We start from the raw sequence: 26,798 nt of genomic DNA on the forward strand, positions 1-26,798 counted from the left end.
ATGTGCTTTCATCTTTCCTAGCTGGGTACCTAGTGGTGGAAAGGCTAGGTCATATGGTAGGTGTATTTTTGACTTAAGACACTCCCCACGTGTCTCCCCAGTGGTTGTGTGACCTGACATTTCCACTGTAGCAATATCTGAGAGTTCAGCTCTTCCTCACCCTCTCCAGCACTTGACGTGACGTCTTTTCACTTAAGCCAATAGTGGAACATCTGTGATCCTTAACAAACAGTGTGCGCCTCATCACGTTGCTCTAGTGACTAATGGTGTTGAGTGTATGTTCACATGCTTATTTGCCATTTCTATACTTCGTCTGGTGAACTGTCTGTTCAGATCTTTCAGAAATTCAGTTGTCTGGTTAGTACTGATTCGTAACAGTTCTTTATATGTAGTACTCTACGTAAAGTCCTTTATCAGAGATATTTTGCAAATATTTTTTCTTTGGCTGTGAACTATTTTTGTATCTTTTGAAGAACAACTGTTTTTCATTTTGATGATAGCTTAAGTTTTCTTTAGTAGTAGTTTGCGCTTTTTGTGTCATATTTAAGGACTCTTTGCCAAAGCCAAAGTCACTAAGATTTCCTCCTGTTTTCCTGTAGAAGTTTTACGGTTTTAGCTCTTACACTAGGTCTGTAGTCTGTTTGGGTTAAACTTTCGTAAGTTTTGAAGTAAAGATTGAGGCTTTGTTGTTGTACATGGCCATCTGTTACAGCACCAGTTGGGAAAAGATTATTGTCCCCACACTGAGTTGCCCCAATACCTTCACCAAAAATCAATGGTGGGGTGGGCCTGTTTCTAGATTCTCCATTCTGCTCCATGATCGATTTCTCTGGTTTTACAAGACTACACTGTCCTGAGTATTGTAGATTTATAATAAATCTTAATCAGGTAGTATAACTCCTCCATCTTTGTTCATTTTCAAAGTTGTTTTGGCTAATCTAGGTTCTTTACATGTCCATATAAACTTTAGAACCAGTTTGTCAACGTCTATTAAAAAAAAAGTCTGCTCTGATTTTGATTGGTACTGCACTGAATCTTTACATAGATTTTGGGAGAAATGACATCTTAACAATAATGAGTCTTTCAATCCATGAACATGGTATATCTCTCCATTCTTCTTTAATTTCTCTCAACAGTATGTTGTAGTGCTTATCTTTGGCCTAAGTTATTCTAAATATTTCACATTTTGGTGCTACTATAAATGGTAATGTTATTGGAATTTCATTTTCCGCCTAAATCATTTACAAGTTGACAGCTTACAAGCTGTACCTACATGACTAGATTTTAAAGACATGAACAAAACACTTCTCCATTAGCAAATCCATTCTGACTCGTCATGAAAGCACTGCATTTTGTATTGTTTCTCCCTGAAGGAGATATTGTCCTCATTACGGTCAATGCAGTCAATTCAGGAAAGCTGATCTCAAGCCTCCAACAATTTGCCCTTGGCTCTGGACTGCGTTTTCAAAACTACAGCACAGAGGGGTGGAGATATGCATTTGGAGGTGCAGTGTGGTTTGGCTGGAGTGAAAGGGTGTGTGTGCAGGGACGGGGGCTGTAAGCTGTACTCCAGGACTGGTCACACCCTGGCTTCCTCATCCCAGGAGACTCAGAGTCTGCACTGTCTTCGCCTCCTGGGTTCGGCCCATTTCTCCTCAGTGTTCACTAGGGGACATGCCCTGGATGGCTCAGGCTCAGAGAAAGGAAGGCACAGAGTCAAGAAAATAAAACCAAAGCGGGTCACTACTTCTGGTGCACTCTGGGTACTGATTTCAACAAGAACTTCCAAGCCACATCTATAGGCCTTTCACATTCCAAACAACCCGCCCATCCCCTCCCTGCCTCTCTGATGGCCTTACCTCTTTTCCCAAAACTCTGCAGTGGTTCCCTGCCGACCACTCAAATTCCCCTGCCTGATGCTCAAGGAATCTCCAGGATGCTAGCCTCCTCCCTCACTGTAATCTCTCTCAGACAGCCTGTGTTCAACGGCCGGAACTACCCCCATGCACTGCCCACAGCCGCCTCTGTGCATCAGCGCACAAATCCACACGCCATCTCCCTGAGGCCAGGCCGCCCGAGCACCACCTCCACCTGCTCCTCGGCCGTCTCCTCTGAGGTCAGCAATAAGGGAAGGAATCTCTTCCTGCTATTTCTTTTTTTAAAAGTTTGTCTTAAAAAGTCACAGTTCTGCAAAGCTTATAATGGAAAAATAGCAGTGCTCTGACCGTTTCAAGTTTCACTCCCCAGAGGCTATTACTCTCTTTTAATTGTTTCCTTTGGCATGTCCCTCTGTATCTCTAAAGCTTACAATGCCACTTCTTGACTTTCTAGTCTTCAATATTGACTACTGATTTTTCCACTGTGGAGGATGAGGCTTTAATCCCTTTACACCGTCTTCCTCCTTCATCCACATGACACACACACACACACACACACACACACACACTATCCCTCATCCCCATCCGCCAGATAAGAACACATTTTTCCTTAAATTAACAATCAGTATTTGTATCATTATAACTTTGGACATGCTCTTCACAATAGGACCACTTATTTCATTACACCTGCTTTTCCTCTCTTGAACAGCTCTGTTTTCCCTGGAGTTCGTTACCGCCTTCTTTTTTGGTTAACTGAGTTCTTTAATATACATTCAACATAAGTCATTCACACACTCTCTAAACCTCATCTCAGTATGTTTCCACAACAATCTCACCTGCTTGGAGACTCTCTCAGAAACTTAACCAGCTGCATGACTGCTCTCTCGCCTATTACATGGTTATCCTCCTGGGATCTCCCTTCACTACTGACCTGGGGGTTCCCTTGAGAGCTGAGAATCAGGCCTAGCACAGAGGAGCACACATCAGTGTTTCCCAAGCTGAACAGAAAGGGCATCCAGTCTTCACGCCCAGGGAGCCAGGTAAGGCCCTCTGCTAAGAGTCCAGCAGACACCTGGTCAGGGCGGAGGTAACCAACCCTCACGTCTGAGCTCTCTGCTCCTGCCCTCAAGGGAGCTGGTGTGCTCAAAGCCCTGCTTCCTGTGCTTCCTGGACCTTTGGGTAGAGAACCAAAGCTTCCTGACAGAGGGCACTGGGGACATGCTATTTTAAAAGGCCTTACATATCTGAAGTACCATTTTCTGCACGTTTATAAGCTGTGGCTGGATGGGAATTCTGGATGGGAATTCCGGCATGCCAGAGGTTAAGATCTGTCTTTTGCCTTCCAGTGTGGCCTTGGAAGTAGGCACTGCCAGGGTCCCTGCCCCTCTGGCCCTTGCCCTTCCCTCTCTTCCCTTAGAGTCGCCCCATGGGGCCTCGATGCTGGTCTTTATGCCTTCACTCCCTCAGTCACCAGGGTGGGCTGCCCAGGCAGGACATGGCCTCAGGGGGAGGCAGGTAGGGGAGGCCACCCAGGACCACGTGCCCCACGGCCAGCAGCAGGCCATCCCCAAAGGGGCCCAGGGGGCACATCTCCGAGTCTGCCCTGGTCTTGTGCCCACATGACTGCCCTGCCTGGACTGCCCTTTCCCCCTTCCTTCCCCACCCACTCCCACACATCCTTCAGGGTCTCACTAAATGCCGTCCTCAGAGCAGCCTGCTCTCCACTCCTGTCACCATCAGGCCCCGCGGGCGCTTCCGGGCAGCAGACACGGGCACATCAGCTCTCTTCACACCTCCCAACTGCACAGCTGTGTGTTTGCCCCAGCGTCCACGAGGGCAGAGAGTGTGAGGATGTCAGGTCACACGTAGGGTCACATGCAGCACGTCACATGCTGTGGGTTGAGTGTCACGTGTCTGCATGTTTGCTCACTGGAGTGTGCAAGCTCCATGAGGGCAAAGAGCGTGAGTGCGCTGTGTGCAGCGCATGGGGAATCGCAGGCAGCGTGGCGTGTGTCCCGTGTCTCTGCGCCCATGGCACCCGCAGTAGGCCCAGCACACAGAGCACAGCATGCGTGTCCTGCAGCCAAACTGAAAGGCTCCACTGCACCTTCGAGCCCCCTGCCGAGAACAGCAGACTCAGCTCTCAGAAGGCCGACACCTGTGGTCTCGGCTCCGCGCGTGCCAACACACCAGCAGGACCGAGCCAAGCCTGCGCGAGGAGCCTTCTGCGGCTGCCCCCGGGCAGTCTTCGTGGTCTTTGGTGGGAAATGGAGGGCCGTGCTCCGAACTTCCCACGGCAGCCAGCAAGCCTCTGAAGGGCATGTCAGCCTCCGAGACACACGTTCTCATCTGAAACGTGGCTTCTGGGGGGAAGTGGTGCCCAAAGCGAAGGGCAGGTACCAGTGCTCCAGAAATGGGCATGACGGCTGGAAAATAGGACCCAGGACTGGACACTCGGGGTGTCTGGCACTCGGACAAGCTCCCTGCTAGAGAGGGGTCGTCTCAGCCCCCAGAGGGCAGGCCACGTGTCCAGGCTGCTGGGGCTCCTCCCACCTCCCATCCAAAACCCCGACTGGCTGACGCCACACCTGGGGTCCTGCACCCTACCATCATGCTGGTACAGCAGCCATTGCCATGTCCCCCTCACTCCACCACCTCCAAACAGGATGGAGAAAAGCAGCTCCTTCCTCCTGGACCCTCCATCCCTCCCCAACAGGCCCGCCTAAACCCCCGAGGACTCTGTCCTCTGCGGGACCCAGTGACACCTCCGTGCCCCAGCCAGTGGCCCTCCTTCCCTCTGGCCAACACGCCAGCCACTCTCAGAAACGTCTCCAGCCTTCCCGACCTGGCCTGGCCTGGGCGGCGGTCAGGACCCCAGGCTCTCGGGCAAGGCACTGAGGCAGCCTCGTGGCCTGGGATTCAAGTCCAGGTGAGGCAGACAAGCCGCCACGGCCTTGGCCTCCTCCTGCACCCAGTATGGGCAACCGTGGGCCGCGCGAGGATGCCAGGAGAGGCCTTCCATGGACGGCTCCCGCCGGAGCAGACGCGGGGCCCTGCACACGTGCTGTCCACGGCACCAGCACTCAGCATCGCCTGTGGGACGGCCCACACAGAACCTGCAGCCACTGCTTCCCACGGACACGAGCAGGCACACAGGGGCCCTCCTGGAGCTAAGGGCCGCACGGCAGCCTTGGGCACACAGAGCGCGGGGTGGGGCAGCACACCGCCCCCCCCCCCCCGGGGCCCTAGGCACAGCCCCCTTCTTCCTGCCACCCCAGGGTCCAGCCCAGGGAGCTCCCACGCCTGGCGGTGCCCTGTTCCAGCGACCAGTGGGAACAGCCACTGGCTCTCGGGGCAGCAGGACCCACTGTCGGCCACGAGACACGTTTAAAGTCTGCCAGGTCTTCCCAGGTGAGTTTTCACCTCACAACGGCCCCACAGAAGGCGCCACACAGCACTTCCTCTGTCCTTCCCGAGTGGCCCCCAGTCCCCAGCCCTCCCGCCTTCCTGCCAGGCCCGCGGACCCAGACTGTGCGGCGACCCGATGCGCCCAAGCTTTCGGGGCCTCTGGAGAGGAGAGCCTCCGGAAGCACCCGGCCTGGCGTCTCCTGGGCTCCCAGAAGGTCACCGCATCCAAGACTCAAGCCGCCTGGTTGCAGACAGCTCTCAGACCCCCGGGGTCACAGCCCGGTGGGCAAGTGGGTTTTCAGAGGACCCGGAGGGCTCTGCCCCACCGCTGGCCCGCAGCCAGGACACACCCAGCTCCGCGGAGCGCACGGCCAGATCAAACTAGCCCAGCAACTGTCCTCCTCGCTTGATAGCCCAACGCCAGCTCATCCGTTAGAGGGAAATAAAGAAGTCGAGCCTAAATGCATAAAAAATTATGAAGGAAGCCCTAAATAAGGCCCCGGCTGCAAGCTTATTGAGTCAAAAATCAATCAATCAATGAACAAGTGGATTAGGCGCACCTCATAAGCCCCAAAGAAATAATTCGCCCAAACGCTGGGATTTAACAGTTGAGGACCAAATTCCAACACTTTTAGGAAGTAAATAATGAAAAATCAATTTAAAGAAAAAACAGATCAAGAACCCTGGGCTCTGGCCCGCGGACACGTTTATTGCTGAGTGCCGTCTCTCGGCTGACCCGAAAACTTCGGGAGGCGTTTATTTACTTCCAGCACCTTCCAGAGATCAATATTTTTAATTTGGATCCCAGTTATTATTTTTCACATCACAGCAGCGGGGAGCAGAGTAAAGTGGCTCATATTTTAGTGCTAAAAAGATCGATATGACAGTTTCACCTTCCCTGCAGCCCCTGCCGCTGCCCGGCCGCACATCACCACGTCCCACGGGGCTGCAGGGGCCGCAGCGGGAGCGGCCGTCCCCCACCCCCGAGGCCGACAGCCGTGATTTAGCTGAGCGTGGAGGGCCGGGTGCCCTCGGAAAACCAATCTTGCTTCCCTCACTTTATCAGGCCTGTCTGGACCCACAGGCGGGCCGAGAGGCTGGGAGACGGGGCGGGGCCGGAGGGGCGCCCTAAAGGAGGTCGGTTCCCTCATCAGGATGCGTTCGCCCTCCTCCCCTTCCCTGGAGCAGAGAACATCAGGAAGCGCCGTTACTTTTCTATAAATTTTCCCTAAAGTCTCATCCAGGAGAGCAGAGACAGGGAAGGGACGGGTCCCGGAGCGAGGAGCCAGGAGGGTCCAGGAGGGCGTCTCCTCGGAAGGGGCGTGGCTTCCGGCCTGACCCTGCACAGGCACTGGGCCACCGAGGGGCGGGGGGAGGGCCCTGGGACACGGCTGGAAGGCCGGCCCAGACCCTCCTGCGGAAGGACGCCACCGAGGCTAGCGCGGACCCTCCAGAGTGCTCCGCCGGTGAGGGCAGGAAGCAGCCCCCAACACGGGGAGGAGCAGGAAGAAGAGGGAGCTGCTTTGGTGGTGACCTGCCTTCACGGGGTCCCGGGCCCAGGAGCCACCAGCATGGACAGTGGAGTGAGCGGGAACGCAGATGGACCCTCCAGGGCGAGGACCTCCTTGGGGCACACACAGACCCCCACGCCCACCCCAGGCGCCAGGGCCTGTCCTTGGGCCTCCTGGTCTGACGTGGAGGGAGAAATGCCGTCAGGCCACTGCTTGCTCTTGGCCTGGGGACCCATGGACAGTTGGGTTTGCAAAGCGCAGCTTTAGGCCAGGGATGGAGAGGTGCTTCCTGGAGGGGCCTGAAAGGGTCGCTTCTCCCAGCTTCAACATCACCCCCGCCCCCGACCAGTGAGGCCACGGTCCCGGGAAACCTTTGTGAGCCTTGAATTTGTGTCATTGGGTTTCTGGTCTGGCCGCACTCTCACCCCACAGGAAATGAAGCCCACCCATGCGCCCCTTCCAGGGGCCAAGTTAACCGCGGATGAAGCTGGAGGCCGGTGGTGGGAAGCAGAGGAGGGCGAGCCTGGGACCCTGGGCAGCGCGGGGCCTCCATCTTCCAGGTGCAGCCCCGGAGACCCTCCCCCCGCCGGCCTTCCTGGTGCCCTGGGGACACAGGTGCCGGCCACTGACAGCCGCTGACCCGTCTGCCCAGACGCACCCCCACTTTCCGAGCTTTGAGGGGAAGTCGGCACTCTCCCAGCCCACGGACGCCCGCGTGGCTGCCCCGACCGCATGGCTCCCCCTGGGCCCACGACCCCAGCCCGGTGCCAACAGGGGGAGCCCTCCGCCAGCCTCCGGCCCGTGCTCCCCGGGCGTCACGTCCACTGGACAGACGGCCACGCGGCTCAGGTCCTGCAGGCTGACACCGGACAAGGGGAACTCGCGAAGGCGCCGCCAGAAAGGCCCCTCCGGCACAGATGCGTGCGGGGCTGACATGGTGCCACTGCGGGAGGGGAGGGGAGGGGAGGGGCGAGGCCACGGCACGGGGCAGCCATGCGCGCCCCGCTGCAGAGACAGTGGGGGCCGCCCGCCCTCTGAGGGGGCGACGCCCTCCAGGCTCCCCGCCCAGTCGCCCGAGCAGGCCAGGTCGGGAGGCTCTGAGGGGTCCTGCCCAGCAGGCTAAAGCTGATGCCCATGGCCGCCAGCTGCTCCACCAGCACGTGCTTCGGGGAGAAAACCAAGCAAGGGCCTGTGCCTGCACCTCACGTGCTCGGAGCACCAACCCTCTGTACCAGGGGGCTCCCCAGGGACTTGCGTCAGCCCCACCCCTCAGGTGGCCCCTCTGGTACTGCACGTTGGGGTGTCTGGGCCAGGCTGCGTGTCCTGCCTCAGGAGCGAGGTGCCTACCCCATTCTCCTCCCCTTCTTCATCACAGGTGACCAGGTGAGGGGGGAGGATGCGGGGGCCCCAGGTGAGGGGGGCACGTGAGTGGCCGCTGGCTGTGCCTGCTTGGAGCCTTCACCAGCCCTGAGCAGCCCTGAACTTACTCTGATAAACAGCGCACTCTCCTTCCTCTGAGGAAAGTCCCGACCCACCTTGGGGCCCATCCTTGTAACTGAGAAGGTTTCTTCCAAGCATTCTTGTATGAATCACTTTTCGGACAAAGTCACAGATCCACATCACGTGCCCGACTGTTAACGCTCTTCCACCGGACTCCATGGTTAAATCCAATGATGTACGGGGGGGTGCCCCCACTGCCACTGCTGACGCTTCTGTCATGAGCACGCATGACAGACGCGGGGAGCCAGGCCCTGGGAAGGGGCAGGATGTGCGTATGAAAAGGAGGGGCACTGGAGGGAGGAGGGAAGGGAGAGGCCCGGGAGGAGGCAGGCTAGCACTCTGACCTCTCCTGGGGCAGCCGGTCCACGGGGCCTGCGAAGCAAGGGCACCCGGGGAGGGCAGGGCTGGTGCAAAGGGCCTGCAGTACCTGCAGGGGACGGAGGAGGGAAAGAGCAGGACGGAGGGTGCGTCGGGGTGGCAGCCACCTTCCTCGGGACGCGGGCTTGCAGAACGCAGCACCACCGCGGTGCAGGAGGGACGGCTGAATGACAGCCGTGCCCCCTCTCTTGGTCTCCTCTGCATTTTTCTTTTTAAAGGCATTTTTTTTTAAGATTTTTTTTTCACGTGGACCATTTTTAAAGTCTTTATTGAATTTGTTACAATATTACTTCTGTTTTACGTTTTGGTTTTTTGGCTGCCAAGCATGTGGGATCTAGTTCTCCGACCAGGGATCGAACCCGCACCCCCTGCGCTGGAAGGGCGTCCCAGCAATAACCGGGCTCACCCCACCACGTGGTGCCTGGGAGGGACTCGGGAGCCGCTGTGGGAACAGGGAGCGGGTGGGTCAGGCCTTGCAGGACCCCCGCAGCCACACCTCAAGGGACCCCGCAAGGGGCTCACCGGAGTGGCCTCTTCTGGGCACTCCTGCTTGCGCTCCCTGGAGACGGTCACCTTCCGTGAGCGCACCTGGCATGGCGGGAACAGAACCCGCGTCTGAACTCTCTGGGGGATTAAAACTGGGCCACCTTGCCTCTTTCAGGCAAACACAAAATCACTGGGGGATGTCGGGCGTCGACGTCGGCCAGGAGACCCAGGGCGTTTACCACCTCACCACGGGAAAACGCTTGGGCGAAGGCCGTCCAGGGCGCTGGCTGCACAGCCCCACCCTTCCTCTGCTGGGAGCCCCGTCCAGAAGCCCACGTCCGCTCCCGCAGCCTTGGGCAGGGGGCGGGGCCGGGGAGGGCGGGTGCCTCGGGGGTTCTCCTTCACTGTCGCGTGCCCTCCAGCCCGCCCCTGCCCCCACCTCCCCAGCTATGCCCTGCATGAGCCTTCTGTCTTCCCAGCCTCCTCTCGGGGAAGCTCGCCCAACCCGCGGTCTTCAATGCACGTACACCCCGATGGCCTGGAGGTCTGTCCTCAGGCCGGCACCCCCCGTGAGCTCACACTGGCGCATCCATGGCTCTGGACCCACGCTGGGGGCGCCCGGGGCACCCACGTCCAGCCCACCACTGCATCCTGGCCCCTCTGCCCCAGGATGCCTCCTTCCCTGCTCAGAGCACGGCTGCCGGGCACCGGCACGCACTGGCACCAGCCCAGGCCCCGGGCAGCACAGGGAGCAAGGCTGCTGCTCCCGGACTCTGGATTCGAGGAGGAAGACACGGTAATCAGAAGGCCAACCCCAAGCACACCAAGGTGGCCGGTGCCCAGAGACGAGGGGGGCCCGGCGTCTGAGGTGCTGCAGCAGGCTGCGAGCTCCCTCCGTCCCGTGCGGCTCGCCCGTGGCTCTGTCCACGCCCAGGGCCAGGTCCTTGGCCCATGACGGCGGTTCATGAGTTCCCGGGAACGGGACGGGCGATGCCAGCATGCCATGCTGGTGGCACCTCTGAACGAACAGACTTCCAGCTCGACTTTCCCGAAGGGCATGCAGGCGGGCAAGGACCCGGTCAGTGGGCAGGGCCTGAGGGAGGGTGGCCCGCCGCAGGACGCCCAGTGGGGGACACTCTGCCTCCTCAGGCCTGAGCAGACCAGACGAGCCACGTGCTTAAGTGAGCGGCCACTCGGGATGGTTCTTAGAGGCAGACAAAATTTACCGTAATCATTTTATTCAAGTCTGAAACTTGCCCTTCGAGCAGCTCCTGCTTGGGATGGGAAATGCTGCTTTGCCGCCACCTCCTGGTGAAAATGAGCATCTGCAGGCTCCTGGTGTGCCACTGCCCCAAGGCCACAGCCCCCAGCTGGCTGCCCACCCAGCCACAGCTCCTCCAGGCTGCAGACCCTGCTGGCACAGAGCCCCCCCAGGACGCCGACCCCCAGGACACAGCCCCCCAGGACGCCGACCCCCAGGACACAGGCCCCCAGGACGCCGACCCCCAGGACACAGCCCCCCAGGACGCCGACCCCCAGGACACAGGCCCCCAGGACGCCGACCCCCAGGACACAGCCCCCCAGGACGCCGACCCCCAGGACACAGGCCCCCAGGACGCCGACCCCCAGGACACAGCCCCTCAGGACGCCGACCCCCAGGACGCCGACCCCCAGGACGCCGACCCCCAGGACACAGCGCCTCAGGACGCCGACCCCCAGGACGCCGACCCCCAGGACGCCGACTCCCAGGACACAGCCCCTCAGGACGCCGACCCCCAGGACACAGGCCCCCAGGACGCTGACTCCCAGGACAGAGCCCCCCAGGACGCCGACCCCCAGGACACAGCCCCCCAGGACGCCGACCCCCAGGACACAGGCCCCCAGGACGCCGACCCCCAGGACACAGCCCCCCAGGACGCCGACCCCCAGGACACAGGCCCCCAGGACGCCGACCCCCAGGACACAGCCCCCCAGGACGCCGACCCCCAGGACACAGGCCCCCAGGACGCCAACCCCCAGGACACAGCCCCTCAGGACGCCGACCCCCAGGACACAGCGCCTCAGGACGCCGACCCCCAGGACACAGGCCCCCAGGACGCCGACCCCCAGGACACAGTCCCCCAGGACGCCGACCCCCAGGACACAGCCCCCCAGGACGCCGACCCCCAGGACACAGGCCCCCAGGACGCCGACCCCCAGGACACAGCCCCCCAGGACGCCGACCCCCAGGACGCCGACCCCCAGGACACAGGCCCCCAGGACGCCGACCCCCAGGACACAGCCCCCCAGGACGCCGACCCCCAGGACACAGGCCCCCAGGACGCCGACCCCCAGGACACAGCCCCCCAGGACGCCGACCCCCAGGACAGAGCCCCCCAGGACGCCGACCCCCAGGACACAGCCCCCCAGGACGCCGACCCCCAGGACACAGGCCCCCAGGACGCCGACCCCCAGGACACAGCCCCCCAGGACGCCGACCCCCAGGACACAGGCCCCCAGGACGCCGACCCCCAGGACACAGCCCCCCAGGACGCCGACCCCCAGGACACAGGCCCCCAGGATGCCGACCCCCAGGACACAGCCCCTCAGGACGCCGACCCCCAGGACGCCGACCCCCAGGACACAGCGCCTCAGGACGCCGACCCCCAGGACACAGGCCCCCAGGACGCCGACCCCCAGGACACAGGCCCCCAGGACGCCGACCCTCAGGACACAGGCCCCCACGACGCCGACCCCCAGGACACAGGCCCCCAGGACGCCGACCCCCAGGACACAGGCCCCCAGGACACAGCCCCTCAGGACGCCGACCCCCAGGACACAGGCCCCCAGGACGCCGACCCCCAGGACACAGGCCCCCAGGACGCCGACCCCCAGGACACAGGCCCCCAGGACGCCGACCCCCAGGACACAGCCCTCCAGGATGCCGACCCCCAGGACACAGCCCCCCATGTTTCCGTGAGCCCCCCACCGTTATGCTCGTCACCAGGTGCAGCTGCAGGTTCAGCTCTTTCTGGGAACAGGCTGCAATTTTCTGATCCCTATTAATACCTGTGACAGCATTTATGTACAAGATAAATTCATTTCAATTTCCTTTTTCAATTAATGGCCTATTATTTGAACCACACTCAGCTAAAAATATTGCTCCAATACTATTAATCTTGTAAAAATTAAATTTTCCTCCCTCTGACAGCCAGAGGCCACCAGGCTGGGGCGAGAGGGTGGCCATGTACCTAGGCCATGTACCTGGCCAGCACTGCCCAGGTCCCCTCCAACAGGACGTCCAGGGGACCCAGCAAAGGCGGTTCCACGCACGACACACTGAAGGGGCGACGGACGGGCACGACGGGGATGGGGCCGCAGGGCCAGGGCCAAGCAGGATTTTATCACAAACCATTACGGTCCCAGTCAGGAGATGGGTGACAAACACATGCCTCCCCTGGGGAAGAGTCTGTGATGAGGTCCAGACCCGGAGAGTGGAGCACCGCTGGCCATTCCCGCCGCCCCCCACCACCCCGCCCCGGGAAACATGCCCACACTGGACTGTGGTTGCAGGAGGGGACCACCGGCGCGACAGCAACCCTGGAAGGCAAGCCAGGCCACAGCCTCGCAGGGCCAGCCGACACACCCACCGCTCCTTGGGCAGGCTGGACCTTCATCCTCGACTCCCAGACACTGTCCAGTCCTGCAGACACCTGGAGCCACAGCCTCAGGGCCTCAGACCTGGGCTCATCCCCATGTCTGATGCGGTGCCGTCCCGTGCAGGGTCGGTCCTGCCCAGGGAGGTGCAGCCCTGAGCGCCGTCCCAGACTGGAGCCAAGCAGGATGTGGCCCTGTCACCGACTAACGTGCCATCAGCGCACCTAAGACTAAGAGAGGAAAACGCTGCCGGTTCTAATTGAGAGATGCTGTGGGTGTTAGATGCACCCGGGTCTCAGATGTAAATGTGACAATCGACTCGTGGAAGAACAGACTGGAGGTAGTATCGTCCTTAGGTACCTCCGTGCACCAACCGGACAGGAAGATCTTCCGGGCGTGTCATTTGTAGCGTCTGCAGTGGTTGCAGATTACGCCACCATGTGGCTGGTCCACAGTGTAAACATACCTAATTCTGGGCACTTAAAATTACTTCCAACTTTTGTTATCAAATAACTTTTGATGACCATGCTTATACACAACAGTTTGCACGACGGCTACTTCTCCAGGGAAGCTGCCGAGTGACGGCAATGCTCTTCGGCAGGTTTCTGTATTCCACTGCGAACTGTGAAGTCACAGTTTAAGATAAATCTCCAGGGATGAGGAAGACCGAAATGGAGCTCTCAGCCCCCAGGCGCCTCCAACACAAACCTCTTCTCAGCCCACCAAGCACTTGGCTGGAGGAGAGACGCAGGTTTTACGTCAGCATGTCACGACAGGTGACACAAAACAGACCACAGAGAACTAGAAAACTCAGCATTTCAGAAAACTATGGAAAACTTCCACAGACAGACAGACAGAGACAGTGGGAGCTCCTGGCCTTCCTGAGGCCGCAGCTTCTGTGCACAAGAACCAAGGCCCCGTCCACTAACAAGCTGATACCCACGCTTCACTGTTGACTCAGTCCCAGGCGCACATAGAGCCCCACGGGGCACGGAGGCCGGGCCCAGAATAACTCCCTCAGCGGATGGACGGCCTCTGCCCCAGGGAAACAAGCGCCTCCACCCTCCCTCGGCCACCCACCCCGCCTCAGTCTCTGGTCCACTGGGGAAGGTGTATCAGATATGTCAGCCCTTCTGAGGAATCGGTTTGATTTCGTTGATTTTCTCTAATATTCTATTTTCTATTTCACTGATTTCTGTCTTATTTTATGATTTCCTCTCTTGTAAGGGCGCTGGTTAAATTTGCTCTGCATTTTCAAATCTTCTAACGTCAGCATTTGATGCTGGAAATCTCCCTCTAAGCGCTACTTCAGGTGCATCTCACAAATTTTGAAGGTTTTTAGTTTGTTTTTCGTGTAATTGGAAACAATTTCTAATGTCCTTTGTGACTCATGGGTTATTTACAAGTTTCTTGTTTATTTCCAAATATTTGGGGCTTATTTCCAGATACCGCTTCTGTTTCCTCCTAATGTAGTTCCTCTGTGTGACCTCAATCTCCTACACGTGCTGAGCTGCGTTTTCGGCTCCGATTTCAGTGTGTGGAATGTTCCATGTGCACACACAGGCCAAGGCTCGTCCAGGCCCCAGACCGTCTGTGCTCTGGCCGCCAGGGCGGGAATGCTCGAGTCCTCAGGACGGACCCCCTCCCAACCACCGGCGACCCTGCACCCACCCCGACAAACGTCAGAGCAACGCTCGCCTTCCCAGAGAAGAGAGTGGAGGCCGCCTCGCCCCTCGGCATGCCACGTGCCCATGCCCTGTCCACGTCCCAGGGCTGTGCGTGCAGCCGCCAGCCCCGTGTCCCACGGAGGCCCGTGAGCTCATGCCAGCTGTCAGGGGCTCTGCCAGCTTTCCCGCACACGTAGCTCTGACACGGGTACCCGCACGATGGGCTGCCACACCCCCCTGGGGAGCTGCCCCCGGCGCCCTGGCCCCGTCACAGCCCTCGCTCTGAAGGCTCCTTCGGTATCAGCTTGGCCACTCCTACCTTCTCAGAACCCGTGTGGATGGTCTTTTTCTTCATCCTTTTACTTGTAAAATACCCATCTTGCCACCTAAAGGAGACTGTGAGGACCCGAGCACGGTGTCCACGAGGCAGAGGCGACCAGGGCCACGGTGGGCCATGGCAGCTCTACTGGCCGAGCAGGGACCGAGGTCTCTGAGAGGGGGAGGCGACGAGGGGCCCCGCTAACCCGCCAGCAGCAACCCGGGGACGATGCTGACCGCCTGACGCTTGTCACAGTGACTGGATCATGGGGTTTACACATTGTACCAAACTCTGACAGATCCCAGCCACGACCTTTTCCAGCCCTTTCCTCTCCCGGCCCTCCTGGCGCTCCAGAGACACCACCTGACGTCCTGGCACTGGGCGACACCCATCGCCAAGTCCTTCTTTCTCCACAGCTCCTGCGGCTGCGGCCCTTCAGGGAGCTCTTCCTGACGCTGTGGCCCTAAGCTGCTGCTAACGGTGTGGTTCTCATTCCAGACGCTGCCGTTTTCATCTGAATAAGTCCCACTTGGGGAAAGCATTTTTATTTGCAGGATGAACTGCGGAGAGGGAGCCGTCGGGGAGAAAGGGGAGAGAGAGAGGGGCTGTGTCCCCGCCCTCGAGGCCTTGCTGGGCCCGCCACCGTGGGGTGAGGCCCCTGCGAATGCGGGGAGGGTCCCCCCGCCGAGCAGCATGGCAGAGGCAAGACCCCGGGATGCAGGATCTTGCAAATGCAGCTAAAGGCAGAGACACGAACCTGCAGCCCGTGACCACCTCACAGCTGGCATCAGACGCCCCGAATTTAAGGCCTGAAACCTGGCAGCAGCCTCTCTAAGCAGAGGGGAAGCGCGGTGGCACCTCTGCCCCGGCCGCTCTACGCAGGACGCTCTTCCCAGCCCCCACTCCCCGCACGCAAGCCCCGGTCCAGGCAGCGGGCATACGGTCACCTGCTGCCGCATCTCTGGGCCAGGGATGCCTTGAGGAGGGGACCCAGCAACCAGCACCTGCACCTGCAGCAGGGGACGGTGTGAGGGGAAGGCCGCGGAGGACAGATGACACAAGACACTAGGGAGCACAGGCGGCCTCAGGGCTCCCCAAACATGGTGAGAGCCTCCCAGCAGCAACGGCCACTCAAAGCCGGCCGACCTCGCTGCTCCGAGACGCCCCCGCCTGGCCCTGCACCCGGCACGCCCGTGGCCACCACGCCAGCCGGGGTTGCTTCCCCGGGCATCCGCCGTCCCCCAGACCACTGTCACACTGTAATTCACGCACGGCCGCCTGTGCCCGTGGCAGAGCTGGCCACCGAGTCTCTTTACGTAATCAGAGGATGGCAGCTCCAGAAGACTCCTGGCCTGGCAACGCTTACTCCACGGAAGGAAAGTGTGCTCACCGTGAAGTGTTCCTGGGACTCGTAGTTTTCATCCAGGTAGACCCGCGCCCTGTTATACTCTTTCATCGCATCACCGGACAGCAGCTCTCTGGAACGAAACGAGGGAGCTGTTTAACGCACAGCCACACGGACACCGCACCCTCTTATAGGAGCGCTTACGAAGCACAGGAATGGCAGCTTGGAAACCATGCTTTACGTTGTCCTGAAAACAATAGCAACGGGGGGGAGGGGGAGGGGGAGGGGGAGGGGAGGGGGAGGGGAGGGGAAGAGGGAGGGGAGGGGAGGGGGAGGGGAAGAGAGGCGAAGGTGGATAAACTGAGACCCACTCTGGGCCCTCAGCGCAGGCCGCTCCATGCCGGCCGTGAGATGAGCAGGATGGGGGCCCCTCGGGAAGCTGACACGGGGAACTCACCCAGGGCCACACACCAGGAAAGCTCAAGCCCGCAGCCTGTGGGGCATCCTGGCTGTTGGTGCCCGGGACTCACAGGGCCACACAGGCGCCCCCAGGCCTGGGCAGTCCCGCCCGCCTTCGCTCCTCACAGGAGAGAAGCTGAGGACCGTGAACAAGGGGCCAGGGCTTTGCAGCAAGAAGGAGGGAAGGGTCTCCAGACGTCCCTTATGAACAGGCTCCAGCCCTGACTGCACACCTCACGGCCACACTTTGTCACCACAAAAGCCTTCAGCAGGCGGCCTCGCCGCCGTCTCTACAGACATGGCTGGGGCAGAGCTTCCGCGCACCTTCGAGTTCCGTGATGGCGCGGACGGACACAGGCACCTGACCCCTCCCCCACCAGCGCCCCGGCAGGGGGTGGAGGACATGGGTGCCGTGTGACCAGCCAGCACTCAGGGCAGGAAGAAGAGGGGCTCCAGCTTTAAGGAGTGACAATGAGGAAGGCAGGAAGGAATAGGGGGGAGGGGAAGGAAGAATAAAAGCCTTGAGAGGATCAAACTAGTCCTCAAGGACCTACCTGCCTGCTGGGATGAACCCCAACATGCTTTAGGGGGCGAGGCAAGACGCAGACACGAAACACACACAGCAGCAGAATCAAAATTACTGACATGTTGAAGGAGCAACAAATATGACCCATAATCTACAAAAAAAGGCAACAGAAACAGATGTAGAAAGGATAAAAATGATGGAGTTTGCTGAAAATAAACTTGAAAACAGATATCATAAATGTAACCAAAGATTTAAAGGAAAACATGGACACAAGTGAAAGTTCTAGAGCTGAAAAATACAGCCTCAGAAATAAATTCACTGAATAGGCCTAACAGCAGATTAAAACGTAAAGAAGAACAGACACAACTATATCCAAACTGGAGCAAAGAGGAAAAATGGACTGAAAAAAAAAAAACAAAACCGAAAGAGCTGTAGAGACCTTGTGACAGTCTCCCATCAGGAAGCCAGAGTCCAAGAACAAAAGAGAAGGGAAGCAACCACGCAAAAGCTTCTCCCAAATCTCAGTGAAGTCATAAACCTACAGGTTGAAACAGCTCAAAGAGCCCCAAGCAAAAGAAACACAAAGAAAATCAAACTAAAGCAAAACAATCAAGTTGCTGCTCACCAGCTAGAAAGACAAACTTAGCAGTCAGGAAAAAAGACACACGATATACAGAAAATGAAGACGAGAACAACAGCCCAGTTCTCCTCGGGAACAATGGCACACAGAGAACAATGGGACAATACCCTTAAAGCACTGAAGGGAAAAAATGGACAAGCTAGAATTCTGCTCACAACAAGAGCATCTTTCAAAAACAAAGACAAAGACCTTTTTTCAGATAAACAAAAGCTGAGAGAATTGACCAGCAGCAACTTGTGTTGAGATAAATGTTCAGGTTCTCAGGCTGAAGGAAAATGGTGCTGGAGAGAAAGCTGACTGTACGGAGAAGGACCCACCCCGGGAGGGGCAGGTGACTCTAGTCAAACAGGTGACATGTTCTCTCACTTTTTAACCTTTTCAAGAGGCAACCTACGGTTTCAAGCAAAAATAACAACATGTGTGTGACGCAGAGCACAGGCAGGAGTAAAACATCTCTGACAACAGCAGGGGGACGGCGGGGGACGGCAGGGACGGGAGCCGTGGGATCCCGCGAGCTCGGACGCACAGCCCTGCCGGGCGCTGCCCCTCACCTGCGTCTGCCTGTCGCTGATGTGCCCAGCTTCTCCAAAGGTGTTCTTTTCTTACTGACTTACTGCAGTTCTTTATATATTTAAATACTGACGATTTCTGTCAGTACGGTATGTTGCAGATATCTTTTCCCAAGTGTGGCTAAACTTTTACTTTGTTTATAGTGTCTCTTGATAAAGCTTTTAACTTCAACATGGTCAAATGCGTCAGTCTTTCCTCTTGTGGGCTGCACTTTGCACCTCTTTAAAGAAATCTCTCCCTAGACGCTCTCCTACACTTTACTCTTGAATTGTCCTCGGGCCTTTTACATTGACTCGGTAATAACTGAGATTCATCCCTGTGTGTGGAGAGAACAAAACGTGCTGGGGACCCAGCTTCATGGTGTCCTGGCCCAGGACACCAGGGGTACCGCCCCCTGACCCAGCCGCCACCTGCTGCACACTGGGGTGAGGCGGGGCAGAAGCTCCACTGCCGCGCGTCTAGGTGCCGCCTGCACACACGCGCGCGCACGCGCACACGCACACACAGGAGGCCCTTGGGCCGGGGGAGTTGAGGACACCCCCCTTGCTGTGTTTCAGTAGTACTGCAGCGAGTCCTGCCTCTCTGCACTTCCACATCAATTCTAGTGTTAAAGTGTTAAGAAAACATTTTGATTGAAATTGCCTTAAATTAAAGATTATTTGGGGAAAGTCTGGTAGCTTTTAAAAATTTGCCTTTTAACAAAGGACCCCACAATTTGACAGCTGAAAACACGGATGGCTTGTGGCATTCCACGCCACTGGGGACTGTGACAGGGGCCGAGGCCTGGGACAGCAGCTGGACTCAGCCTCCGGCGGGGCCCCAGGCTGAGAGCCTATAGAGGCCACCCACCCGCAGACCTGCACACCACACGTGGCCCCGGCCCACCCCACCCACAGCCGCCTTCAACGACCAGCCTCACAAGTGGCACGTGTCACCTCCCCACACTCCGCCGGTGGGAGCTGTCACAGGGCCCGGCGTCTGGGGTCGGGGAGGACAGGGCCACATCTCAGGGGACACAGTGCAGAGAGGGTGCCCCAGGCACTGGGGCCAGAGGCAGGAAGGACGCTCCGGCGGCTGCCAATACCCAGGGCTATCCGGCACGCAGCCTTTTGGCCCAGGCCTGCCGTCCCACCTGTCCTGCCCCCGCCCCTGCGCCCACTTCCCGAGGCCCGGGCCCTCGCTTCCCGTGTGGCGCCAGGCAGGCCCGCCGTCCACAGAGCCACACCGACGATGGCGCTCTGTGCCCGTCCCACTGTGCCAGAAAAGCTGTGGGCTGCTGCGTGGACATCAGCCCCGTCTGTCCCCGGCCGCAGCAGAAGCAGAAGCAGCAGGCTCACAGCCATCGGGCCACGTGACGGCATCTCGGCCTGGACCCGGGGGGCACTGTCACCCCACCCCGGGCCTCGCGCTCACACGAGCGTGCCCCCCACCCCAGGAGGAAGCAGAGGGACAAGCGGCTGCCCCGGGACGTACCTGACGAACTTGTCCACGTGCGACATGGAGGCTTCATAGTTCTTCCCTCCGAACTCCTGGCAGTGCAGGGCCAGGAAGTGCGGCCTGTGCGTGTGCACGACCTGGGGAGGAAACACGGCAGCGTCAGGCCCCCGCGGGGTTCCTGCCACAGTGCTTTCCCCACAAGTCCTGAGGACCTCGGTCCCCAGGGCCGTTCCCTCCCCGTTACTACAAATCCTCAGAAAGGATTCACAATTCCTCAGAACCTTCCTCAGTAATCTGGACATTTCCTCCCAACTATAGAGTCCTGCGTGTCAGCTGCAGGGCACCTGCAAAGGCCCAGAGGAGCAAACATGCATCCTAACCTCACACGTGAGGGCAGCCATCACTGATGCTGCTACGGCCGCCAGCGGGACATGGTCCAGCCACGCGGCCCCTGGGCAGCGGAGCCAGCTTGGCCCACCTCCTCTCAGCGCCGCCCACCCACCACAGCCCACGGGGCCAGGCCCGCCGCATCTCCCTGGTCGCCAGGGTCCCCTGCCCGCTGGGCTCCGACTAAACTGGCCACACTTCGGCCACTCGACCTGCAGTCGTCCTCGAAGCTGCGGCCGCTGACCCCCCCCAGCGGCTCCTCCAGGAAGCTCAGAGGGCTGGTCCCGAGAGCGCCGTCCAGCTGCCCCCCGCTGCCCACACCCAACCCAGCACGGACCCAGCCACCCGCAGGCGGTGGCACGGACCTGCGTCTCACCCCTGCCGTAGGCCACGTTAGGCGTCTCCGGGCAACCCACAGGTCACCTGAGCAGGTGTCAACCCGCACGTGCTCACGAGGGGGCCAGGAACCCACGGCCCTGCCCTCCTGGGGCGCCGGGGACAGCGAGTCACCGATGGGGCACACTGTGTGGCGACGAGGCGGCTGTGCCAGGACACGCACCGGGGGCGTCAGCACGGCCTGGGGGAGCAGCAGGGGCAAGGGCTCCTGGGACTGGAAGGGCAGCGATGGAGGCATACCAGGAGGCCAGGCAGGGCGCTTGGAGGCCGAGAGGCTGCCTGTCCCCGCCTGCACCCGCCCCTCTGCCCTTCCTCGGCTCTGCGCTTCTCCACCCCCTCCCTGGTACCTGCTGACACGGCAACACTGCCGGCTCTGAAGCCTCACCCAAACCCACAGAACTACCTTGTCCCTCCCCAAGCCCACCGTCCCAGAGGCAGGTCCCCTACACAAGGCCATCCGCGCCTAAGGCCACAGTGTCAGCGCCTGAACCCGACCTCGGCCACCACCGCGTCCTGCCCAGAGGCCAGGGCACCGTGGACAGGTGAGGGCTGCATCCAACGGGCCTTGCGGAGAGATGGGTGCTCCGGGAACAACAGCTATGTGGCCCCTGATGGGAAGCGGCTGCGTCGAGGGTTCAGCCAGGCCAGAAGGTCGGCCACGGGGACAGAGGACGCAGGCCATCAGGCCCTGGGCGCCACGCTTCTGCGAGTCTCGGAAGGAAGCATTGCCCAGCAGTAGCTGCCCCTGACCCACAGACGGCAGGCAGCACGTCCAGCCTCGGGGAGAGTGACTGGACCTGGTCCTGCTCCAGCTGTGACATCAAAACACAATCCCCAAGACGGGGAGGCTCTTTAAACAGGAGGAAAGTTCAGGCCAGAAAGTGTACTTTTCAGCCGCGTGGGAAAGGCGATGCCAGCGGGTAGAGTGGCCTGCCCTGGCTCGCACCCTACGCTCCGTTGAAGCGGGTTTACGGGACGCCCACCGGGTGCTTCCGCTTCCCGCTGGACACAGGCGTGGACTCTCTCTGTCCCTGGTCACCAGCCGCAGGGCTCAGGCTCTCGGGGACGGGGACCAGAACAGGCCCAGACGTTTCCCCAGCTGGTGGCGCCACAGCCCTGCCCGGGGGCAGGGGTGGGGAGAACAGGCGGCTCGCCTCGGCGAGCTCAGTCCTGCGCCGCGCAGGCGCTAAAACACAGACTCTGAGACAAGCTGGATGCCGCCCGCCAGCGGCCCCCTGGCAGGCGCCCTCACACACGATGCCCCCCGTGCAGCCCCTGCCGGCATGGAACGATCACAAGACAAAGTTCAGGAATCCCAGGGGTATCCATGCAGCAAATCACATTCACCAACCGGAAAAGACTGCAGAATGGTCTCCGGGCCTGAAGCCTGGATGCAAAGGGCACAGGGGACCCCAGTCAGGAGAGGCTCCGGGCCAGCCTGGGTCAGATCACCAGACCGACCTGCCCTCAGGCCCAAGGTCGAGTGTGCACAATGCCAGCCACGCCCACAGCTGCACACAGCAGCCTGGTCACACGGAAGCCACCAAAGGCTCCCTGATGTGTGCAGCTCTGTCACCCACCCTCTGCAGTCCCCAGAACAATATATAAAACCAGACCTTCACAAAGGGGGCACAGAATTCCCCCAGGAGCAGTTCCTCCCTGGGAAGCTGGTGACTTCACACAAAGTGAATGCGATGCTCTGACACACGCAGATCGTCACGAGCGCGACTGTGAGGTTCGTGACACCAGTTCCTGTAATTCTGCAGCGTGTTCTTTGCCCAGCTCTACAACAGGCGTGGGAAAAGGAGAAGGAAGCCCCAGAGACGCTTGGGTTTTGTGGGTGAAGACGGGGCCCCGAGTCAGTGACAGGTTCCTGCAGTTCACACTGTCACCTCTTGTAACCGAGGCTGCAGGTCACCAGATCGTGGCTGGGACCACGACCCAAGTCCCCAGTAAAAGCCAAGCGGAGCCGCTTTCCAAGGACTTTGCATTATGAATTAGGGCAGCGAGGACGAGGGCCCACGTGCGGCCGCATTAAGTCACAGACACACGGGGTCTCTCTGGGCAGGCCTGCCCACCTGACTGCCTTCACCCGAACCCCATACACGTCGCCCTCGTAAGACGACTCTCTGCTGTGGTTTAAACTGAAATAGCCATTTATGGCACAGAATTCACTCTTTAAATCATATGAAACTCCTCAGACATTTGACTCCGATCCCACAAATCTCAGAAAATGGAGAAATCCAAAAAGAGCAGCCCCTCGGGAGTGGGCGGACGCCCCTCGTGCGGACGCCAGAGCAGCCGGGCGGCGCCCAGCAGAGGGGCCCCTTCCCGGGACGTGGAGCCGTCTCCGCGGTGGTTTATCTCTGAAACCCGTGGCGGGCTTGCCTGAGCTACAGGGCCTGGAGGAGCAGGGGCCCAGGGCAGCCCCCACCTGCCCGCCCGAGCCTCAGCTGCAAAGGAGAGACGAGGCCTGTGTACGGATGGCGGGGGGACCAGGCACCGGCGAGGGAAGGGGCCTGGCGGTACCACCGAGGTGGGCGCTCCAGGAGCTGCCAGGGCTCCGGCCCTGCTGTGGGCCAGGGAAGCCCCTTCACAGCCACAGCTGAGGAAGCAAACGCCGGCCCGGGGGTGGGCGGGCTGGGACCTCGCGCCCGTGGGGGGCCGCGCCTGAGCTTACAGCGGCACCGGGGGACGCATGGGATGGGCACCACCCCGATGGGCACGCTGTGGGCTTCCCGGGCACTCACGGGGCCAGACAGCCCACTCCTCTCAGTCTGAGGTCACCCTGCACAAAGCACGTCTCCCTACAGCACTGCCAACGTTCTTCCCGAAGGACCAGCCCGTCCACTCGGGCTTTGCCTTAAACAACTGGGAAGAGGCGACGCTAGCACCAAGCCGGCGGGTCTGCTGGCTCCGGGACGCACGGCTCCATCTCGCCCTGGCGTGCGGGGCTGGGGTCCGGGGCTGCACCACGGAGCGCCCAGAGCAAGAGCAGAGCTGGGGTTCCCCTGCCTCTCGTCTTCCCGGCCCGCACACCTGCGCACCAAGTCCGTCTGACCCCAGGCTCATCTCCACGTGTGTCTCCCCTGCCCCACCGTGCTCCTCCCAGGGCCTCTTGCATCTCCACCTCCAAGAAAAGACGTGGTGCCTGAAAGCCCTCCAGGAGCACTTTTTCGTGCTGTAAACTCACAAAGGATAGTGACAAAATGAAGAGTTGAAATTCTCAGAAAATCTGGCTTACGAGGTTTCCATTAGGATTGTGCTTGGCCAACAACAGAAAACCAACAACCAGCCGCTTGCATAAGGAGGCCGGGCTGGCAGGCAGAGATGGTGCACCTGCTCGCAGATGGCATCCAGGAACCAGCTGCTTCCACCATGTCTGCTCTGCCACTGCAAGCACTGGCTATCATCCTCGTGACTGCAACATGGCTGCAAAGCCCCCAGGCCTCATGCCTACATTCCAGGCGGGAAGAAGTGGAAAGGGCATAAGGTTAAAGAAAAAGGGGAAAGGGCTTCTTTTCTAGTGCTTTGCCTACTTTATTTAGACAAGAAAGCTCTCGCCGGGGACTTCTGCCTACACACTGTGTCACAGGACGCCCCCAGAAGCCACGCACAGGTGGCACTGGCTGGCACTCTGCAAGCAACAGAGCCCGGTGTGGGTCACGTGCAACCATACACCGGGGGGGGGGGGTGCCGTCTGCCCCCTCTGCCGCAGCCTCCGCCACACCACGTACCCACCTTCCAGTCTCCCGAGTCCCAGGCTGAAATGAAGGACAATTGTAGGGCGGCCACATCTGTGACCCCCTTTGGTGCCACGGTCTCTGAAGACCACTGGTTAGCAAAGCCCTGGGCACAGACAAAGGGCTCGCTGACTAAGGAACCTGCTGTCCCTCTTCTCTTGACACCCCCCAGACCTGAGCCCCTCTTCAGAAGGCTGTGCTCCAGCCCAGTCGAGGTGCTGGGTGCAAACGCGCCACAGACACGCAGGTGCTTCCAGCCTGCCCAGTGCCGGCGCCTGCGACTCGGCACACAGCCAGGGCCGCGTGTCCGCGTGTCCACATGTCCCCACGTGTCCTTGGCCTGGAGCCGTGCGGGCAGCTCCCGCCCCTCCACGCCTTGCCCTCCAGTCCCCGCCACTGCGTTCCGGTCTTACTCAAACACCAAGTCATCTGTCCCAGCTCAGCGGGAGGGAGACTTTCCGGCTGGACTCCCTGCGCTGCAGCTCTGCCCAGACAGAGGCTGGGGAGCCCCACCCAGCAGAGGTGAAGCCCCTGTGTGCCCACAACACCATCCCCGACTGAGCCACTTTCTGGGGAAGGAAGACCCCTACTCAACACATTTTAATTGGTAATCACAATTAGATTTAAATTTAAACACAATTAAACTTAAACTAAATTTAATTCCAAATTTAAATTATAGTGAAAGTAAATTAACCCGAAACTGAATTTCCATTGATCCTCAGTTTAAATCAACAGCCAAATAAAATGACTGATATTATTTTAACTCTTGAAACTCAGTCTTCTACACAGTGACCCGGACGACACTTCCCGATGGCCGAGCACGACCGCCTTTAGGGACGACAGGCACACCTGCCTCAAGCGCACACGTGTGAAAAGTCAGATCAGGAGCGGTTACCGTCACAACGGTTATGAGCTTCCCAGCGAGCGTGTGTCTTACTTGGGTTCCCCTCTGCGTGGAGAAGCACGTGCAGGAGGCCTCAGCATGTGCTTCCGCCCGGCTGTCGACAAAGGTCCCGTCCACCTAACCCTGAGCCACCTGCATTACGTGGACGCACCTGGTGGAGCGCCTGCCAGCGGAGCCTGGGCGGCAGGGGCAGGGAGCCCGATGGGGACGCAGTGGAGGAGGGGAGGCCCTCGCTCCCCCCACGAGAGCGCGTGGCCAAGGGGTGCAGGGAGCGGCAACCCTGGAAAGCCAAGCTCCAGGGAGCAGTGCAGCCCTTTTGAACCACCGTGACCTCAAGTGGCGTGGACACAGGCCCCAAGTTCAGGGCTGCTAAGAGATCGCCCGACATGCCACCTACTGGGACCCCACACACGTCGGCGACCTCGAGGGCCGCTCGCCAGGCCCGGCCATGCCTGGTCGCAGGTTCCAGCTGGCGTGGCCTCAGGTGCCCCATCCACACGCAGCGGGCATGAGAGGACGTTTCAAAAGCCAAAAGGAGGTGTTTAGATGAAATCACGCCGAAATGTAACATAAAGAGGCCAAAGTCACGTCTCATTTGAAAACGAAGCTATTAAAATGACAAGATCCTTATCACGAAACATTTCAGAAGAAAAGTAACGAATGATCATGGAAACGAACAGCGTACACCAAGGGACACGCCGCTGCCATTTCTCTACGCCCACAAGTCGCACGTTTCATTTACAACCGAAGGTGACGGAGCAGATCCACACAGGCTTTCCCTGAACAGCCGGAGATAAACTTGCAGCCAAGTACGGGGAGCTCCTGCTCTAAGAGTAGACTCAGAAGAGCCTCGCTCCCACCTCTGGCAGCAAAAGCACCAGCGGGGCAGCGCGGGGCTTCACGACGGGGAAGGAGGAGCCTGACGGCGTCACCTGGATGGCTGGATGCCTTCCTGCAGGCACGTTAAGAGCAGTGACTAACGCCCCAACTCCATCCAGGACAGGCCACTAGGGCGTAAATTGGATTGAAAATCACATACGCCAATATATTTGTATCCACGCATTCACAGCGATACTAAAAACCCCACACGTTAGTCGTCTTGGAGTCAGGACATTCTTTTGAAAACTGGTAGATACAGAGAATGAGGCAAGAATTCATCCTGCCTCGCTCTGTACCTGCGCCTCTGGGGAAGGAAACCAAGGAGGGCAAGCGTCTCCTTAGGAAGCATCCCAGCTGCCTGGCCAGCCGGGACCACACGGAGAACCTGGAGGGCATCCCACAGCGCGAAGCGAGTCACAGAGAGACCCCCTGTATGACCTCACTCACTCGTAGAATCTACAGCCAAACTCAGAGAAACAGAGGATAGAAAGGCAGCTTCCGGGGCTGGGGAGGGAGGAGGGGGTGGGATGTAGGTCAAAGCCTCAAGCGATGAGATAACAAGTTCTGGATCTAACGCACAGCCTGGTGACCAGTCCACAATGCGCAGTTGCACGCCCCAGGCCCTGCGGGCGTGGGAGGGGCTGGGGGAGGGGCTGGAGGCCGGAAACCCTCAAGGGAAAATCCCTGGAAGCACCGGCCCACAGGACCAGGTTGCAGGGCGCTGGTGAGA

The 26,798-nt window shown here is 59.4% G+C and overlaps 1 protein-coding gene across 4 annotated transcripts in view; it reads right to left on the bottom strand.

Moving 5' to 3' along the window:
- The window catches only part of INPP5A (inositol polyphosphate-5-phosphatase A), a 179,405-nt gene that overhangs the window by 79,443 nt on the left and 73,164 nt on the right, over window positions 1-26,798 (bottom strand). For 3 of the 4 annotated variants that reach the window (XM_067708973.1, XM_067708972.1, XM_067708971.1), the window contains exons 3-4: window positions 19,796-19,896; window positions 16,173-16,260 (exon numbers count right to left, since the gene is read on the bottom strand). In XM_067708973.1, coding sequence (XP_067565074.1) covers window positions 16,173-16,260; window positions 19,796-19,821 — 114 coding nt within the window. In that variant the 5' untranslated portion in view covers window positions 19,822-19,896. Of the gene's footprint in view, window positions 1-16,172; window positions 16,261-17,140; window positions 17,238-19,795; window positions 19,897-26,798 lie in introns of those variants that run through there. The other variant, XM_067708974.1, reaches the window with a different exon arrangement.

This window comes from Pseudorca crassidens, chromosome 16 (assembly GCF_039906515.1).
Source record: "Pseudorca crassidens isolate mPseCra1 chromosome 16, mPseCra1.hap1, whole genome shotgun sequence".
Classification (NCBI taxonomy): domain Eukaryota; kingdom Metazoa; phylum Chordata; class Mammalia; order Artiodactyla; family Delphinidae; genus Pseudorca; species Pseudorca crassidens.